Here is a 17,329-nt window from a genome sequence, read left to right as displayed (position 1 = left end):
TCTTAAATTTAAGATCAGAGGCTAAGATATGGTGTTAACAGAGCTTTATGCTCCAAACTGTCTGTACCTGTATTCAGTTGTATGTATTCATAACTTCACTTTGAGAAAAAAGGCCTGGCATCAACAATATTATAAAAACAGAGGATCCTTCTAATCAAAGTATACCGTTCAAAACTGACGACCCCTTTAATAGATTAATTTCCCACATTGCATTTCCACTGTGATATTCCTCAATAAAAATTACGGACAATACAAGGACAAAAGATGGATTCCGTACATTTAAAACCTCATTTGTCTTCTAAGGATGCACAATATATTAAGAATTGTAAAATGGAATAATATGCTTTACAGGATAGCATTAAATCATGAAAGACAGCTTCACAATGGGAAACCGAACAATAACTATACTATTGGAGTTTGCAGCAATCTAACCTTTATTAGACTTTCAAGTGTGCAATGTCAGCACTGCTTATTGGTAAATTAAGATGCCCAGCAAGTTCCTGGAACATAACACTTAAATCAGCTTCTTTGTCTTATATAACAGGAAGGTCAATGTGTTCCTGACATAGCTAATATATAGTGCAATGAGATACCATCTGATTCTCGCCAGAAGCCCTGAATCAATTACATTCTAACAAGTACAGGATCTTATTCTGCAAAATACTAGGTTTTGTAGATGGTTTAGTCCAAAATTAAAAATATAAAGCAAATCATTAGGAATAAATACACAAAGCAACATTGCTTCCAACTTTAACCTGTCCATAGTCAGAGGCCTCTGCATTGTCACATAGCCGGGAGCATGTACAGAATAGAGCTGCTGCCTCTATTGGATATGGCCATCATAAGGCGATCATAAGGCAGACCATAGAGGTAACGTAGGCCAATATGGCTGCCGCAGGGCAGAAAAATAATAAATATTCTGACAATGCACAAAAATAACTCATATTAAAGGAGTTAATCACTTGACTTATTACAGGGTATATGCTCTTTTTGTTTTTTTTTTCTTGGGTATTTTCTGTGAAATAGCCACAGTGTGAACGTGCTTCTACAAATTTCACACATACCAATTTATGCTCCGGCTCACTTCTTTGGTTTTTCAATACATGTCCAACAACAATTTTAGCAATTACTGTAAGCATATTTTTACGTGGTATAAAAATGTTTGGGAGACGAGGCGCCGTTCCATCGATGTTGGCCCCATTATGAGTATAAGGTATTTTTATTTTACATTGGGGTAAACAGTATTTAAGAAGGGGTTGTCCGAGTAGTGGAGTCTTATTTATTATGGCACCTATAGAACATTAAAGTGTATCTATGCATAACTTTTCAAAATAAGCTGTCAGGTGTGTGTACTTCCAGCCATTACATGACTTTTATCTTGCATTTTTTAGCAGTTTTTCCCTCTACATCAGTGGAGTTAGCAGATTTTCATTATGAACACCACCTTTTTCTTCCTCCAGCCCTTTCTCCCTCCCCTCTTCATAGTTTTACAGGGAGAATATGTAATTAGTTTCCTCATTAAAAATGTATTTGAAGACAGATTTAAGTGGTTTTAGAGCGCGATTGATCAGTGTAAGGGGAAAAGAAGAATGATAAGTGGGAAAAAGAGGCATATGTTACAAAGTTTCTTATCTTCACTTGTACTATTTATTTATGAAAAAAATAAACGTTTAGTTACTATTTAAACCCAACTTTCCACCATTATAATGGAAGCTCAGACAGTGTAGTGCAGAGGTATCCACACTGAGCAGTAATGAAGCAGTGACCCAGTAAAGTACAAAACAAAAGTCTCTTAAATGTTCAACTCAGCAAAACACAGCACACGATATCCTCCAGTTCACAGCCAGGAACATATCCTCCAGACTGCAGTCAATAAACACGCCAGTCCACTTCCAGTTCAGAGGCGGGCACAAGACAGTCCACCTCCGGATCACAGCCAGGCACAGGACAGTCTACCTCTGAAACCAGATGCCGTTGGTGACTGTACCGCCGTGTACGCTGTGGGTGCCAGGCCTTTCAGCTCCACTTCAGCTTGTGTTGCCTCACACAGCACAGGTGAAGCTCTGCAGAGCCTTCTGCTCTGCATACTTTCCAGAGTAAACTAACACAGACCCACCCAAACCCTTTACTGCATGGCTTTTAACTGGAATCTGTGGCCACGGGCCACATGGAAAACCCGGGCCATGAATGAAACGGACTGCACCACTACCATCTGTAGTCTGTTTCAAAACACAAAAGCCCAGAGCAGGTTTTCCCTAAATCTGCCTTGGACAAGTAGCATGTCCAAGACCTATACTTACTTTTATTTTGCATTGCAATCACAGCTACAGATGTGACTGCAATGCCCTCTCATGGCCTTAATACGCCTCCGTGAGCATCCTGGGGGGGGATCACACAACGACCCCCTACATGTGACATCGGTCACTTCCTCACAACAGATATGAAGTTTTTGAATGTTCTAAAGTAGGAGGCTTAGTAGAAGTACTATTAGAGCTAACTTATAACTGACATTAAAATATTGCAAAACAATCTGGATAAGATGGCTGAATGGGCAAACTAGGAGGGAGTAATCCTATTGCTCCATATAGATTAAATGGGACCATACTTGGGACTACAGAACAGGAGAAAGACTTGGGCATTCTGGTTACAAGTAAGCACCAATAATGATTGTCCCCTGGTCCTAAATATGGTCCTTGGAAGAAATAAGTCATGTGCCAGTCCTCTGAGGCGTCTTTTTTCTAAGTTAAACAAGTCCAACTTTTCCAACATTTGGAGGCCTTCCATCCCTTGTAATAACTTAGTTGCCACCTTAGGACTGACTCTAATCTCTGAATATCCTTTTTCAAGTAAAGAAAAGCAAGATACTTTTACAGAAGCAAATCACCACCATTTCTTTACTACTAATAAGCTGTAATGACACACATTTCTGATCGCTGATTTTCTGGTTCACTGCAATGCATGACTTTTGTTTTGCTAATACTCCTGTATTTAAAGGGTTTTTCTACTTTTAGAAAATAGAATCAAAAATATTTCTGTAATGTAAAATAACACACAGATAGTACTCACCCTTGCCCGCTCTAGTGCCAAATCTCTCTCTGTTTAGGCTGCAATTAAGTCATGTCGACAGCTCATATTACCGCTGCAACCAATCATTGAGCACAGCGGCTTGTGCTATACTAAATCTACAGAAATCCAACTATAACCATTCTGGTAACACTTACTGCAGCACTGCTAATATCACTACAGAATCTCTACTAGTAATCACCATAACACTGTACCTCTATTGCCATGTTACAATTCTGCGTCATTTTGGGAATATGATAATGTGATTACTATATAACGGAACCCTCAAAGTGGGCAAAACTGACTATACTTGGTCAAAGTGCAGAGGGGGAAGCAAATGCAACAGATATTGTCTTTGATGCTCTTTGAATCCCTGCACGTATGTATCGCCCTTTCCCATCAGTCCATGAAAATGTATCGGTTACCTATTATCTGGTACAGTCATATATCCAATGACAGTATTCACAAATCTCCAATTTTGTAGGATGGCTTTCTTAATGTGACAGCATGAAGTATGAGCACACATAGAGCCCAGTTTGAGTCTATAGCTTTATAAGGTGTACATGACAAATATGTTAGGATACTAAACAATATGCATTATAAAATGTAGGATCGTGAAGGGGTTGACCGATCTTAAGATACAAGTCTGCAGCCATTCTATGTGACTACAGACTAGTGAATCCTAATATCGTGCGCACTGTGTGCTGGGAGGATTCTCCGCTGCCAGTCATGTGACCACAAGTGTGCGATATGCATACTCATGGCCACATTCAGACTTGCATTGAGTGAGGCCATCTCCATCTAGTCACAATGTGCTTGGGAGTATGCAATTCGGCTACTCCTGGCGCTGGAGAATTCTCACAGCCCACAGTGCGTGCAATGTGAGGAGTCACAAGTTTTCAGTCACATAGAGTGAGTCCTATCTTGTAGTTTACGACTGGCATGACATTATAACCCAGTAGCTTTAATCTGCTGACAATTTAGTGGGCAGATCTCATTGCAGTGGTGATATTCAATGGGGGGTTATTTAAGTCCAACCATTTGACCACCGGAACATGTCATCAATCATCATGGCATCCGGCATCTGTGTTACCTCCTGATGAACCATGTGTGACACGGAAATGCGTCGGCGTGCATCTGATTCATGCTCTTAATCACTTCTGATTTTTATGACTATTCGTTTAGCAGTAAATTGTGCCTGTATCTAGGACATGTGCCAAGCATATAAGGATGTGTTGCATTGTGGAGCATCAGTGGGGTGTATTTTATATACTGTAAAGTTTGTACTCACTCAGCTGTGTAGGAGGAAGCAGGAGGCACATTCTCTTTAACGTCCTTGTGAATTTATTGGCTTCACAAACCATCAAATCCAAAACAGAAAGGCAAACAGTCTTTATGAAACACAAAACAGTCCTTAGCTGGGCTTGGTTCCCTTAGGCTCTGTGCACACACAGGCCAGGGCAATATCCATAGCAGAGTTCTATCTGCAGCCACAGACACAGGAAGGCTTCTCCTTCCATAGAACACAGACCACTCAGTAATGTCCCGTCTGGACACATGGAAGTCTGTGCACACGGCCAGACTCCCAAAACACTCTCTCACATGTGTTAAACACCTCAATTACACAGCACTGTAATCACACCCATCGGTGAGATATGGATCACATGGGCTGGTCACATGGTCATGACCTCACCACAGGTCCTGACACCTGCAGGTCCTGAAGGAATTGGAAAACAGGGGTACAGTCAACACCCTTACCCAGAGGTGAGGCAATATGGGTAGCCAGACCCTCCCATCTCTCATAGCTACCAGCAACCTGGACCCAGTGCACTAAATGACACGTTTAGTGCTCATGTACACTAGAGACAAAATACTCCGGGTTGCATAGCAGGGAGCATCCATCCCTGTGACAAATACCACCCATTAACCACGCAACCACCAGTCACACCACATATTCCCCCCCTCTGCCTAAAGCCGTGGGGCTTGGCACTTTCTATTACTCGACCAGAGATCCTTCTCGGTCGTCTCTGCCACTCAAACCGTCTGTCAAAGTCGGGGCCTGCTACTGAACCCTTTTGTAGATACTCATCATCCATCACGTCTTTTAATAGAGATGACCCCTTGTCAGACCACCCGCACCCCCGGCGGTCAATCCGGTGTCACAATTCTCTTGCACTCATACCATCTGTCTGGTCTGACTCTGTCACCACATCCACTACAGGGTCTTCCGCTTAGGTCACTCAGTCCAGAGCTAACTGAGGCGTCACTACTTCTACCTTTTCCGTCAGGCCACCTACTGTCATCTCTCTGCTGGCCATTTCTCCTATGGTCTTTACTGCCTGGAGAGCAGTCTTTCCATTTGTCTCTATGTTCTGTTATCTCCAGCTTGAGGACTTCCCTTCTTAAGCGAACCTCTTTGCCTCTCTATACCGCGAGTTGAAGGTGGCGGCCATCTTCTTTCCATTTCCTGCAGCTCTCTGTTGATCTGCTCCCTCTCAAGTCTTAGCTGCTCTACTTCTTTCAAGTAGGCCACGCGATACTCCAGGAGCATCCGGATATTCCCAAGGCTCTCCATGGATCCGACAACGAGGAACCATCCTATCTTCACCCATGTCCTGGGCTTCGTCAATAGCCGGAATCCTCACTCTCATCACACCAGACCTATTCACCATCTCCTGCATCACTTTCCCAAACCTTCCGATGACCTTCCTCACCAGACCTCTGGGCACTTGAATGATGTCTTCTGCAATGCCCCACTGACTGTGAACTTTCCTCGCACGCTCTAGACGTCGAGCTGCTTCCTTATTCCTCAACAGGATCATCTGCTTTGTGCGGAGGCATTGTAGATGCATATCCCTCAGGACAGCCACCCGCTTCACTGTGACTTCCCTAGTTGACAGTATGACCAACTGTTTCGTCTCTGGTGCCCAGTTCACACTACTTGCTGCTATAGCCTTTCTAAAGGCCTCAAGCACATCCTCAATGGCACACGCTTCTCGCATGTCTTCGGGTAGCTCTATTATACACTTGAAAAGCGAAGTCTCCTCTTCTTCAACATACTTTGGACCTCCTTGTCCTGAGCATCAGCGCAGTTTTCCAAGACATCGATGTCCCTTGTATGGCCATCTGCATGGCACTTCCCCTGCTGGATTTCTTCCTCCGTGGAGGCCCCTTCTTTGGTCAGCCTCTCCAGTTCACTCTCCTTCATAGCGATCAGATCGGGAGAGCATGACAGTTCGATTTCCGGTCATCCGTGGATTTCTGGAGCTGGGCATTAGTCTCCTTCTCTATCATGAGCGCTCTAAGAACTTTTCCTCGCTCCTCTGCCAGGCAGCGACAATCATCTCCTCTTCGGAGAATCACCTGTTGATGCTTCTCTTGGGCCTCTCTGAGCACGTCTATATCTTCCAACAGGGCTTTGTTCATGGTTTTACACGCTGACAGGTGACCTCTGAGCTGAGAGACTTCCTTCTCCAGCTCATCCACTCTGTGCTCAGTCGCTTGTCTCAGGACCCTTTCTCGCTCGACTGTCTCTTTAAGCAGCTCTCCCTCATGGTCCTGCTCTCTTTTGGCCAGCATGTGTCGCACCATCAGCTCTTTAATTAGACTTTCAGATGGGCTCTCTTGCTCACCTACACTCTGCCTCTTCAGAGCTCCACCTGTTCCTGCATCCGCCTCTATGTTCTCAGCGGGTCTACTACAGGTCTGTTTTAATTCCAGCCCATCACTAACTCCCTCTGTGCTGAGGTTTGTCCGAGATAAAGTGACCTCCTTACTACACACTCTTTCCCTTGTGTTCCGAGTCACAATCTGAATTGGAGTCACCACTAAACCTGTCATCCTGGGACAGCAAGTCTCTACTCACAGGTGTCGGACCTCTTTCCTGGAGGTACCCCGTTTCCCATGGTCACACATTTGGTCACCCCAGCTAAGTCCCCGAGTTGGTCAGACCCACACTTTCTCTCAGTCACCCGGAACTCTGGACTATCGACATTAAGGGGTGCTACCTCCACCTTTGAGCCACCCCACACTTCATTAACTTCCCATGCATCTTCAAACAACAAAGTCCCGGCCCCTCTCAAAGGGATACAATAAGTTTGGTGGTATACTGCCACCTTGGCACTCAACACTTTTGGACATCTCAATCATCACTCTGTCCATAGTATAGTCCACAGTGACCCCATGGTTGCAGCGAACCTTGACCTTTTTCTCGGTCAGACAGAAAACAAGAGGAGTTCCTGTCAGAGTCACCTGACTCTGAGTCCAACCATCCAGAGACTCCTTCACGGTGTAGCATCACTGTACACACCTGCGGTTTGTCGTCAGCCGGAAAGTCTATGCCACACTCAGAATAGGTAAGACATAAACACCGCTGTTCCCCAGACATGTCCACTGAGGTAACCAGTGCCGCCCCTTTTGAAATCTCGGCCTCTTTTGGGCCATTATCCCCTCTTGGGACTCCGCCTCCCTCTGGGCCTGCACCTTTTTGGGCCACCACCCCCTTTCGGGATTTCCCCATGTCCCCACTAGAGGCCTGTACACAGCAGTCTATCTGCCCCAACAGTACCACAGTACACTTAGGACTTTCTGGGCTTGTACTGGCCCTTTAAGAGTTTGTGTGACCTGGTTCACACTGTCTTCCTATGATACGTCACCAGCTCCTACTGGCACGGCCACCGCTCCTGTTGCAGTCACAAACCACTGGCACCTCCGGATGCCGCTCACAAGCTGCTGCTGATGCCACTGCAGCTCCTGCAGAACCTCTTGCTGCAACTTGCAACTGCAGCGCCTGCTACCACAGACTTCGTGGACCCGCCGATCCACCGCAAGCTTCGTAACCCCGCCGAGTTACAGCCAGACGCTTGTCACCTTCGTGGGCCCGCCAAGCCACCGCAAGTTGTCTTGGAAAAAGAAAAACTTCTTGACCTCGCTGAGCCACAGCAATCACCTTCAGATTTATAGAAAAAAAAAAACCACACACAGTCTCTCACTGACCCTGGTCAGTACAACATGGACTCCTGTCCGTTGCCTGCTGGTGTCGGCCACACAGGTTCCCGTCTACCTCTTATCCACAGAGGCACCCTATGGCCACTTCTCACACAGTCTTTTACTGACCCCGGTCAGCATAACACGGTTGTCAGACCGTACGCTCTCCGGGCTCAGAGTCGCTAGCACTGCCACATGTGCTTCTTGGACCGTTGCCCGCAGTCTAGCACCAATTGTAAAGTTTGTACTCACTCAGCTGCGTAGGAGGAAGCAGGAGGCACATTCTCTTTAATGTCCGAGTGAGTTTATTGGCTTCACAAACCATCAAATCCAGAACAAAAAGGCAAACAGTCTTTATGAAACACAAAACAGTCCTTAGCTAGGCTTGGTTCCCTCAGGCCCTGTGCACATACAGGCCACGGCAATGTCCATAGCAGAGCTCTATCTGCAGCCACAGGAAGGCTTCTCCTTCCTTAGAACATAGACCACTCTGTAATGTCCTGCCTGGACACATGGAAGTCTGTGCACATGGCCAGACTCTCAAAACACTCTCTCACATGTGCTAAACACCTCAATTACATAGCCCTATATTAATAGGGCTGTAATAGGGGAGTGAGGGATAGTCAACGTTGAATGGTGGGCGCCAAAAAAAAAAATCATTCTATAGGGTGCCAACCTCCACAGCCAGGCAGGGGCAATTTGAGGCCTATTGTAGGGTGTCTGGAGGCAAATTCCTTTTCTCGGTCAGTGTATTTTTGGTATTTAACCGTTTTTCTTACTGGGTAGGTGTTTTTAATATTGTTACTATTAAAATTTGCTTTTTAAAGGGAATATATGTGCACATATTGATTTAATTTCCTTGAATTTATTAGATTTGATACTAATACCTTAAGACCAGACAACCCCTTTAAGGTCCTACATTTTATTGAGGTATTTTGAAGGCGAAAGTAAATTTTATCTAAATCCCTATTTATTTGGAGCCATAATCTAAGCTATTTTCTAATATACTTGTTTTAAAAATTCCGTACCATTCCCTAACTGTACTATTAGTCTATTTTTTTTTTTTTTTTTTTAACCTCCTGTTTGTTGACGATTCGTTTGAAAGACCCCAGTGCATCCTGGGATACTCAAACGAAGCGCCATCAGAGCAGGGGGCAGAGGCTGAGGTCACTGTCACAGCCTTTACCCCTCCCTGAAACGAAGCATCATCACAACACTCATTTCAGGAACTAGTCCCTGGTCTACTCTACGCGGTGAATTGTGTGATGTGCATAGTGACAGCGCCTGCTCGGCAGCAGCGCTGATCTCCTGCACGCCGGGATCATAATTGCAGATCTGAGTCGACAAGAGAGCGGACAACCTATTTAATCCTCAAACTGAATTATGTGTTAGTCTTTAAAGTGCTGTGGAGTAAGTTGCTGCTGCATACATAAAATTATAATACTACAAATAATAACAATATCATAGATAATAACATTAATATTAATTTTCGAATACAACCACAAAATAATTAGAGTATGCTCTTTTGTTTTATTTTTAAAGAGGACCTGTGCGCTCCCCTAGGCATGTCCGCTCTAAGAAAATCTAGTAATTAATACATTTGTAATTGGACGCTGCCATTCTGCTTCTCAATGGAATCTACCCCTTCACACTCACTGTGACACTATGCAATCAATGGTAACCGACTGTCAGACTGTGATACGTCCCACTGATAGCTATTCTACCTGACATTTTCATGACAAATATTCTCCCAATTCCTATGAAATGCAGCATTCTGGAGGACTTAGCGCAATTATGTAAAGCACCTTTTGGTATTGAATTAGAAAGACACTGTGTAAGGCCACAATTAGCATAAGGTGGACATGCCAGAAGCATATCCCAGCACCGTCCAAGTGTACAACCCCTTCCAGGCAAAACAAAGAGACGTGAATGTACGTAAAGCATTGATTATACTAGTTCAACAATATTACCTTGAGTAAAAGGTGAACAGCATTGCAAGAGTGGATCATGACCAGCTTCAGGACGTTTTCTTTTTCCAGGCACTTGGAAGCCTGAGTTTCATCACAGCAAATGCAGATTTTTCCTTCTGTTATATCTACCTGCAAAAACACAACTGTGACTAAAAAGACAAAATTCTGTATTACAGCATACCAGATCTGCGTACTCACGTCATACGAATGATGAAGAAGTATACTCTGCGGCTCACACAGTTCTGGTTAAAGAATGTGAAGTACTTTAGCGCTAACTACTTGATCATTATTACCGCCTCATTTTATAAATCGGGTACATGCATAGTTGGCAAGAACATATTCATCTACAGTTGAATTGAGGTATTTTACACTTATTTTTTAATCAAATTATGAATTATAACAGGTGTGTAATGTGTGTGTGTGACGTGCTGTGTAATGTGTGTTGTGTGTGACGTATATGTGTGTGTAATGTGTGTGTATGATGTGTGATTAATGTGTATGTAATGTGTAACGTGTGTGCAATGTGTATGATGTGTGTGTAATATGTGTGTAACGTGTGTGCAATGTGTATGATGTGTGTGTAATATGTGTGTAACGTGTATGAGATACAGTGCTGTGTAAATTAATTAGGACAAAGCATTTTTTTAAGTAAGATCGTAAGTTAGTTACCAGTCCGTGATTCAAACCAGTTTTAACTGCTTTTAACTGGTGTGAGTGCCTGTTCAAAGCAGTTAAAACTGGTTTGAATCACTGACCGGTAACTATCTTACGATCTTACTTAAAAAAATGCTTTGTCCCAATTAATTTGCACAGCACTGTATCAGCTGGACCCTCCACGCAGGGATAGGGGGAAGCTTGAAATGACGCTGGAAGGGAGTGACCATATGGGAGAAGATGGGGGGTGGAGAGTGGGGAGGGGGACGAAAGGTGATCCAAGGGGTAGTGGTCTGAAGGGAGGGAGGAAATGACATAGGTTATAGGTGGGGACTCTGGAAAAAACATAACATAAATAGGACTGACCGAGGTTGAGTGGCCCTCTTTGACATCAGACCACTGGACAGCAAAGTAACATTTCTGCAGTCTCAGGGAGTATAATATTTGGTATATCAGGCCTCATTATGAGGGATGTGAGCACATTTACCCTATACACCATGTACTGCTGCAGTATCTGATCCTGCATATATATATATGATCATATCCTGAGGGGATCCCTGTCCTCAGGTATTTCTATGTTACTTCTCACATGGCAGATTCCTGTGTGACTGTGGCCTGGCTGCAAACATGGCATATGTAAGGGGAGGCCAGGACTGTAGTCATGGCCAGAGACACTGAAGCATCTGTGTCCCGACCTTCCCTCACAGAAAACTGTATTCCACTTCTCAGTGTACCTGCATCTCCGGGTTTAGGTCCCGCTGGGCACTTCCCAGGCGGTGACGGCCCTTCTTCCAGGCGACCCCCAGTAATAGAGAGACAGTCCAGGATAATGTGAACATTTGATTTACTTTGAACTCCACACATTATATCCATAGTTGGCACATCATGGAATTCACATTCAACGTCACTTGTTTCCTCAGCTTTCCCTACTTCGCTGATGCTTCTGTGCAGCACATGTCTGGACCGGACCGTCTTAGACTGCTCCCCAGATTCTTCCTGGCCTAACCTCGCCATGATGACAATTCCTTCTGCCTGTTTCGTCCCAGACTCGAAATCATCAGCCACACGTATTGGTTGCCTCTGGAAGAGCATCCGATCCGTCTGTATTGTTCCCTGCGAAGCTCCAACTTCCTTCTGTTCCTCACTCCAGCCGACTCCTGCCCTAAAGGAGTCTGCCAGGCTATGAATCGCCACATCTTCTTCACACTGTACTGACCCACTGCAATGATGCCCAGTGGCCGTGGATAACTTGGTCTTCAGCGGCTTAACATTGTGTGGTTCCCGAGCCGTCCTGGGTCTATAGCCCATATGGAAACTTTGAGCACCCTGTCCCCGTCTGAACTAACTTCCCTTCTCCTCTAGCCTTAACTCCCGGCAGCCCCTCCTATTATATTAACCCTACACTAAACCTATCTCTGACTACAACTATTGTGTGCTAGGATGCCCCCTATTTAGTGGCCATTCCCACGCATTACACTTGCCCTATACTTATATTGTGCAAAGCAATAAGCATATAACATTAATGGTAATACATTTAAGATGTAGCAGTACCACAAAATAACATATTTACATACAACGAGCAACAACATTTCTCTGTCCCCTTACACGTACATATATAATAATATATATAGTTAATGCTGTTATATTTTCTACTGCATGGCTGGTATGCCATGGATTACCGCTCTATTATTCATAACAAATATACAGGGTGGGACATTTATATGGATACACCAAAATAAAATGGGAATGGTTGGTGATATCAACTTCCTGTTTGTTGTGCATTAGTATATGTGAGGAGAAAACTTTTCAAGATGGGTAGTAACCATGGCAGCCATTTTGAAGGTGGCCATTTTGGATCCAACTTCATTTTTTCCAATGGGAAGAGGAGCATGTGACACATCAAACTTATTGAGAATTTCACAAGAAAAACAATGGTGTGCTTGGTTTTAACATAACTTTATTCTTTCATGAGCTATTTACAAGTTTATGACCACTTCTAAAATGTGTTGAAAGTGCTGCCCATTGTGTTGGATTGTCAATGCAACCCTCTTCTCCCACTCTTGACACACTGATAGCAACACCACAGAAGAAATGCTAGTCTAAGGAGGTCAGATTCCTTGTAGTAATGCTCGGACCTGACACCCATAATGTGGTTGTGCACCATCTTGCTGGAAAAAGTCAGGGAACGGATACTTCTTCATACCTGAATATCCTCTCGAGCTAAGAGTAATAAGCGGCTGAGGGGTTCCAGTGTGCACTCACTGAAATGTGGGTCCCTGGGGATGAGCCCAGTGGACAGAGAAAGGATACTTCCTCATACCTGGATTTCCCCTCGAGCTAGGTGTAACAAGCGGCTGAGGGGTTCCAGTGAGCGCTCCCTGGTGACAGGGGCAGACACTGACAGCTTGGGGACCCTGTGCAAGAAATGTGTGTGGGCCCCCTTCCTTTTATGGCGATATATATATATATATATATATATATATATATATATATATATATATATATATATATACCGTATTTTTCGCTTTATAAGACGCACTTTTGTTCCCCCAAATTTTGGGGGAAAGTAGGGGGTGCGTCTTATAATCCGAATATACGGGGGAGGGGGTGTATATATATATATGTACTGCAGGGTCCAGGGGAGGTGGGGGCAGCTTTGGAGCAGTGCTGTGAGCTGGTAAAAGCTGCCGAAGGGAGCCTTTGATCTCCTGCTCCCGCTCATATAATATGCACTGCCGCTGTCCATCACCATGGTGCTGAAACCGCACCACGGTGACTGGCTGGGGGAGCGGCGCATATTATAGCTGCCTGCGCCCTCCTTTGATCGCACATGATCCCCTGTGTTAGATATCGCCCCCATGCTGCTGCCCATAGTAAAATAAAAAACTCTTTCCTTACCTCCTCCAGCGCTGATCTCCCGGTGTCTCTGCTGCTGCTGTCATCAGCACTCTGCTGTGCTGATCACATGACCGGCTCTGAGAACCAGGAAGTGGAGGAGGAGCTCAACCACACTGAGGGAGACACGAGGAGGGACAGCGCTGAGAAGGTAAGGAAAGAGTTTATTTTACTAAAAGCAGCAGCATGGAGGCGATATCTAACACAGGGTGATGTGTGCCAGCCACAGGGGGGCCAGTGTGCCAGCCACAGGGTGATGTGTGCCAGCCACAGGGGGCCAGTGTGCCAGCCACAGGGGGGCCAGTGTGCCAGCCACAGGGTGATGTGTGCCAGCCACAGGGGGGCCAGTGTGCCAGCCACAGGGGGGCCAGTGTGCCAGCCACAGGGGGGCCAGTGTGCCAGCCACAGGGTGATGTGTGCCAGCCACAGGGGGGCCAGTGTGCCAGCCACAGGGTGATGTGTGCCAGCCACAGGGGGGCCAGTGTGCCAGCCACAGGGGGGCCAGTGTGCCAGCCACAGGGTGGCCAGTGTGCCAGCCACAGGGTGATGTGTGCCAGCCACAGGGGGGCCAGTGTGCCAGCCACAGGGTGATGTGTGCCAGCCACAGGGGGGCCAGTGTGCCAGCCACAGGGTGATGTGTGCCAGCCACAGGGTGATGTGTGCCAGCCACAGGGTGATGTGTGCCAGCCACAGGGGGGCCAGTGTGCCAGCCACAGGGGGGCCAGTGTGCCAGCCACAGGGTGATGTGTGCCAGCCACAGGGGGGCCAGTGTGCCAGCCACAGGGTGATGTGTGCCAGCCACAGGGGGGCCAGTGTGCCAGCCACAGGGGGGCCAGTGTGCCAGCCACAGGGGGGCCAGTGTGCCAGCCACAGGGTGATGTGTGCCAGCCACAGGGTGGCCAGTGTGCCAGCCACAGGGGGGCCAGTGTGCCAGCCACAGGGTGATGTGTGCCAGCCACAGGGGGGCCAGTGTGCCAGCCACAGGGTGATGTGTGCCAGCCACAGGGGGGCCAGTGTGCCAGCCACAGGGGGGCCAGTGTGCCAGCCACAGGGGGGCCAGTGTGCCAGCCACAGGGTGATGTGTGCCAGCCACAGGGTGGCCAGTGTGCCAGCCACAGGGGGGCCAGTGTGCCAGCCACAGGGTGATGTGTGCCAGCCACAGGGGGGCCAGTGTGCCAGCCACAGGGTGATGTGTGCCAGCCACAGGGGGGCCAGTGTGCCAGCCACAGGGTGATGTGTGCCAGCCACTGGGGGCCGTGTGCCAGCCACAGGGGGCCAGTGTGCCAGCCACAGGGGGGCCAGTGTGCCAGCCACAGGGGGGCCAGTGTGCCAGCCACAGGGGGGCCAGTGTGCCAGCCACAGGGGGGCCAGTGTGCCAGCCACAGGGTGATGTGTGCCAGCCACAGGGGGCCAGTGTGCCAGCCACAGGGGGCCAGTGTGCCAGCCACAGGGGGCCAGTGTGCCAGCCACAGGGGCCAGTGTGCCAGCCACAGGGTGATGTGTGCCAGCCACAGGGGGCCCGTGTGCCAGCACAAGGGGGCTATATTCAATATAAGGTGGCCATATCCAGATTAAGGGGGCTAATTTTAGGGTGGGGGGGCTATGAGGGACATATACCCTATATGATTTGTTAGACGGACACTGGCATTATAAGACGGACCCCATTTATTAAAAAATTCTCTATTCCTTCACCACATTTGGGGGTGCGTCTTATAATCAGGTGCGTCTTATAAAGCGAAAAATACGGTATATATATTATATGTATATATATATAGCCACACACACATACATGTATACATATACATAGTCTCCTTCATTATGTATATTGCCGTCCCTTATTATACAGTGCCCTCTCTTGTTATGTACAATGCAATGTATAATGCAATGATGGCTGATGGAGCATGGGAAAGCTTCTTTTCTAATGGAGGAGCTGATGGACTGGTTGTCTGGTCACCGTCTCCTCCATCAGCAGTCATTTTATATCTAAAAAGAGAGGGGACTATGTAATAAAAAAGGGCGCTGTGAATAACAAAATTAACAGGAATACACTATGTAAGAGAAAGCACTGTACATAACAGCAGAGGAAGCTATATAATAAGGGACAGGCACCATATATAACTAGAGAAGATGGCACGTAATAAGGGACGGTGTTATACAGGAAACTATGTAACTAAGGATGGTGTTTTACAGAATTAGTGAGCACACTATATACTAAGGGACTGTGTTAGACATAATAAGCGATAATGTCTTCTTCCACCTCTCCCTGTTCCTAAGTCCATTATAAGTCCCCCTTCCTCCCATCCCAATCCCTCACATCCTCTCCCCCACCCCATCACTGCCCATTTCACCACCTCCATTATTTCCTCCTCCCCCACCACCCCCATTATTGCCTTTTCCACCACCATCATCATTGCATTCTCCCCATCACTGTCCTTTCCATCTCCACCATCATCATTGCATTCTCCCCCACCACCCCCATCATTGTTCTTTCCACCACCTCCATCATTGCTTTTTCCGGCACCACCCCATCATTGCCCTCTCCATCACTCCCATCATTGCCTTTTCCACCACCTTCATCACTTACTTCTTCCCCACCACTTCCATCATTGTATTTTCCACTACCACCATCATTGCCTTCTCCCTCACCTCTATCATTGCCTTCTCCCCCACCCCCTTCATTTTCTCCTCCCCACCATTGCCCTTTCCACCACCTCCATCATTTCCTCCTCCCCATCATTGCCTGTTATAAATGAGTCACCGGAGGAGGAGAAAACAAAAATACAAGCTAAGTCCAGAAAACCGGAGAGGTTGGTAGCTATCGGACTGCAGACCCCTGATCCTATTCACCACAACTAACAGTAGCCGTGGGGGGTTCCTACGGTGCCCTAGACCCCTCGTCACAGCCGGAGAACTACATAAGCCTAAAGAAAGAAAGGGGAAATCTAAACTGCCCCAGAGCAGACCCCAAATCAATAGACAGCCCCAACATGTATTGTCGGTGAAAAACAGATGAAAACACAAACACAGACAGAAAGACAGGCTGAGCAAACGATGGGGCCCAACTAACTAGATAGGAAAAGGACAGAAAAGATGCTGGCTGCAATCCGCAAAAAACCCTACAAAAATGTCCCAACCGTCTGATAGGAAAAAAGGCCCTGAAGTCGCTAGACTTCAAAATCACTATATCAGCACTCAGGTATATTCTGAAAACAGAGCAAAGAGATCAACTGATCAGAGACAAAAATGGAATTCAGCCAATCCCAACCAGGACTGGCTGAATACAAACACTAAGGAAACCAGACAAAATCTCATGGAATAATAGCAGGGCAAAAACTTAGCTTTTAGTAGACAGGAACTAAAACTGGATGCCAGAGCTCAGAGCAGAAAGGATCACAAGCAAACCCTGCAGGGCGTCGGCTGCCTTATATCCACTCAGAAATTCCAGATGTCCAATCACACTCCGCCTGTTCAGATAACAGGTTCTTCCCATCCCAATTAATTTCACTACCTCTCTTCACCAGCAGAGGGAGTTCATCAGACATCAAAGGTGAAGGGGAAAATGAACTCACAACAATTGCCCTTTCCACCACCACGATCCTTGCCCATTCCACCACCTCCACATTTCCTACCCCCTTGACCCCCATTATTGCCCATTCCACCAAGTCCATCATTTCCTCCTCCACCATCCCCATACTTACCCATTCCATCACTTCCTCCTCCCCCACCATCCCCATCATTGCCCTCTCCATCACTCCATCATT

General features: G+C 46.5%; 1 protein-coding gene across 2 annotated transcripts in view; it reads right to left on the bottom strand.

The window, feature by feature from the left end:
• ENTREP1 (endosomal transmembrane epsin interactor 1) overlaps positions 1 to 17,329 on the bottom strand; it is a 208,633-nt gene that overhangs the window by 83,961 nt on the left and 107,343 nt on the right. For both annotated transcript variants that reach the window (XM_073543712.1, XM_073543709.1), the window contains exon 4: positions 10,020 to 10,148. In XM_073543712.1, the coding sequence (XP_073399813.1) occupies positions 10,020 to 10,148 (129 nt within the window). The remainder of the gene's footprint in view (positions 1 to 10,019; positions 10,149 to 17,329) is intronic.

The sequence above is a fragment of the Dendrobates tinctorius genome, unplaced genomic scaffold (genome assembly GCF_039654945.1).
Source record: "Dendrobates tinctorius isolate UK_male_01 unplaced genomic scaffold, ASM3965494v1 ptg000134l, whole genome shotgun sequence".
Taxonomy (NCBI): Eukaryota; Metazoa; Chordata; class Amphibia; order Anura; family Dendrobatidae; genus Dendrobates; species Dendrobates tinctorius.
The sequence above is the reverse complement of the archived record's forward strand: the minus strand, read 5'-3'. Positions and strand labels throughout refer to the sequence as shown.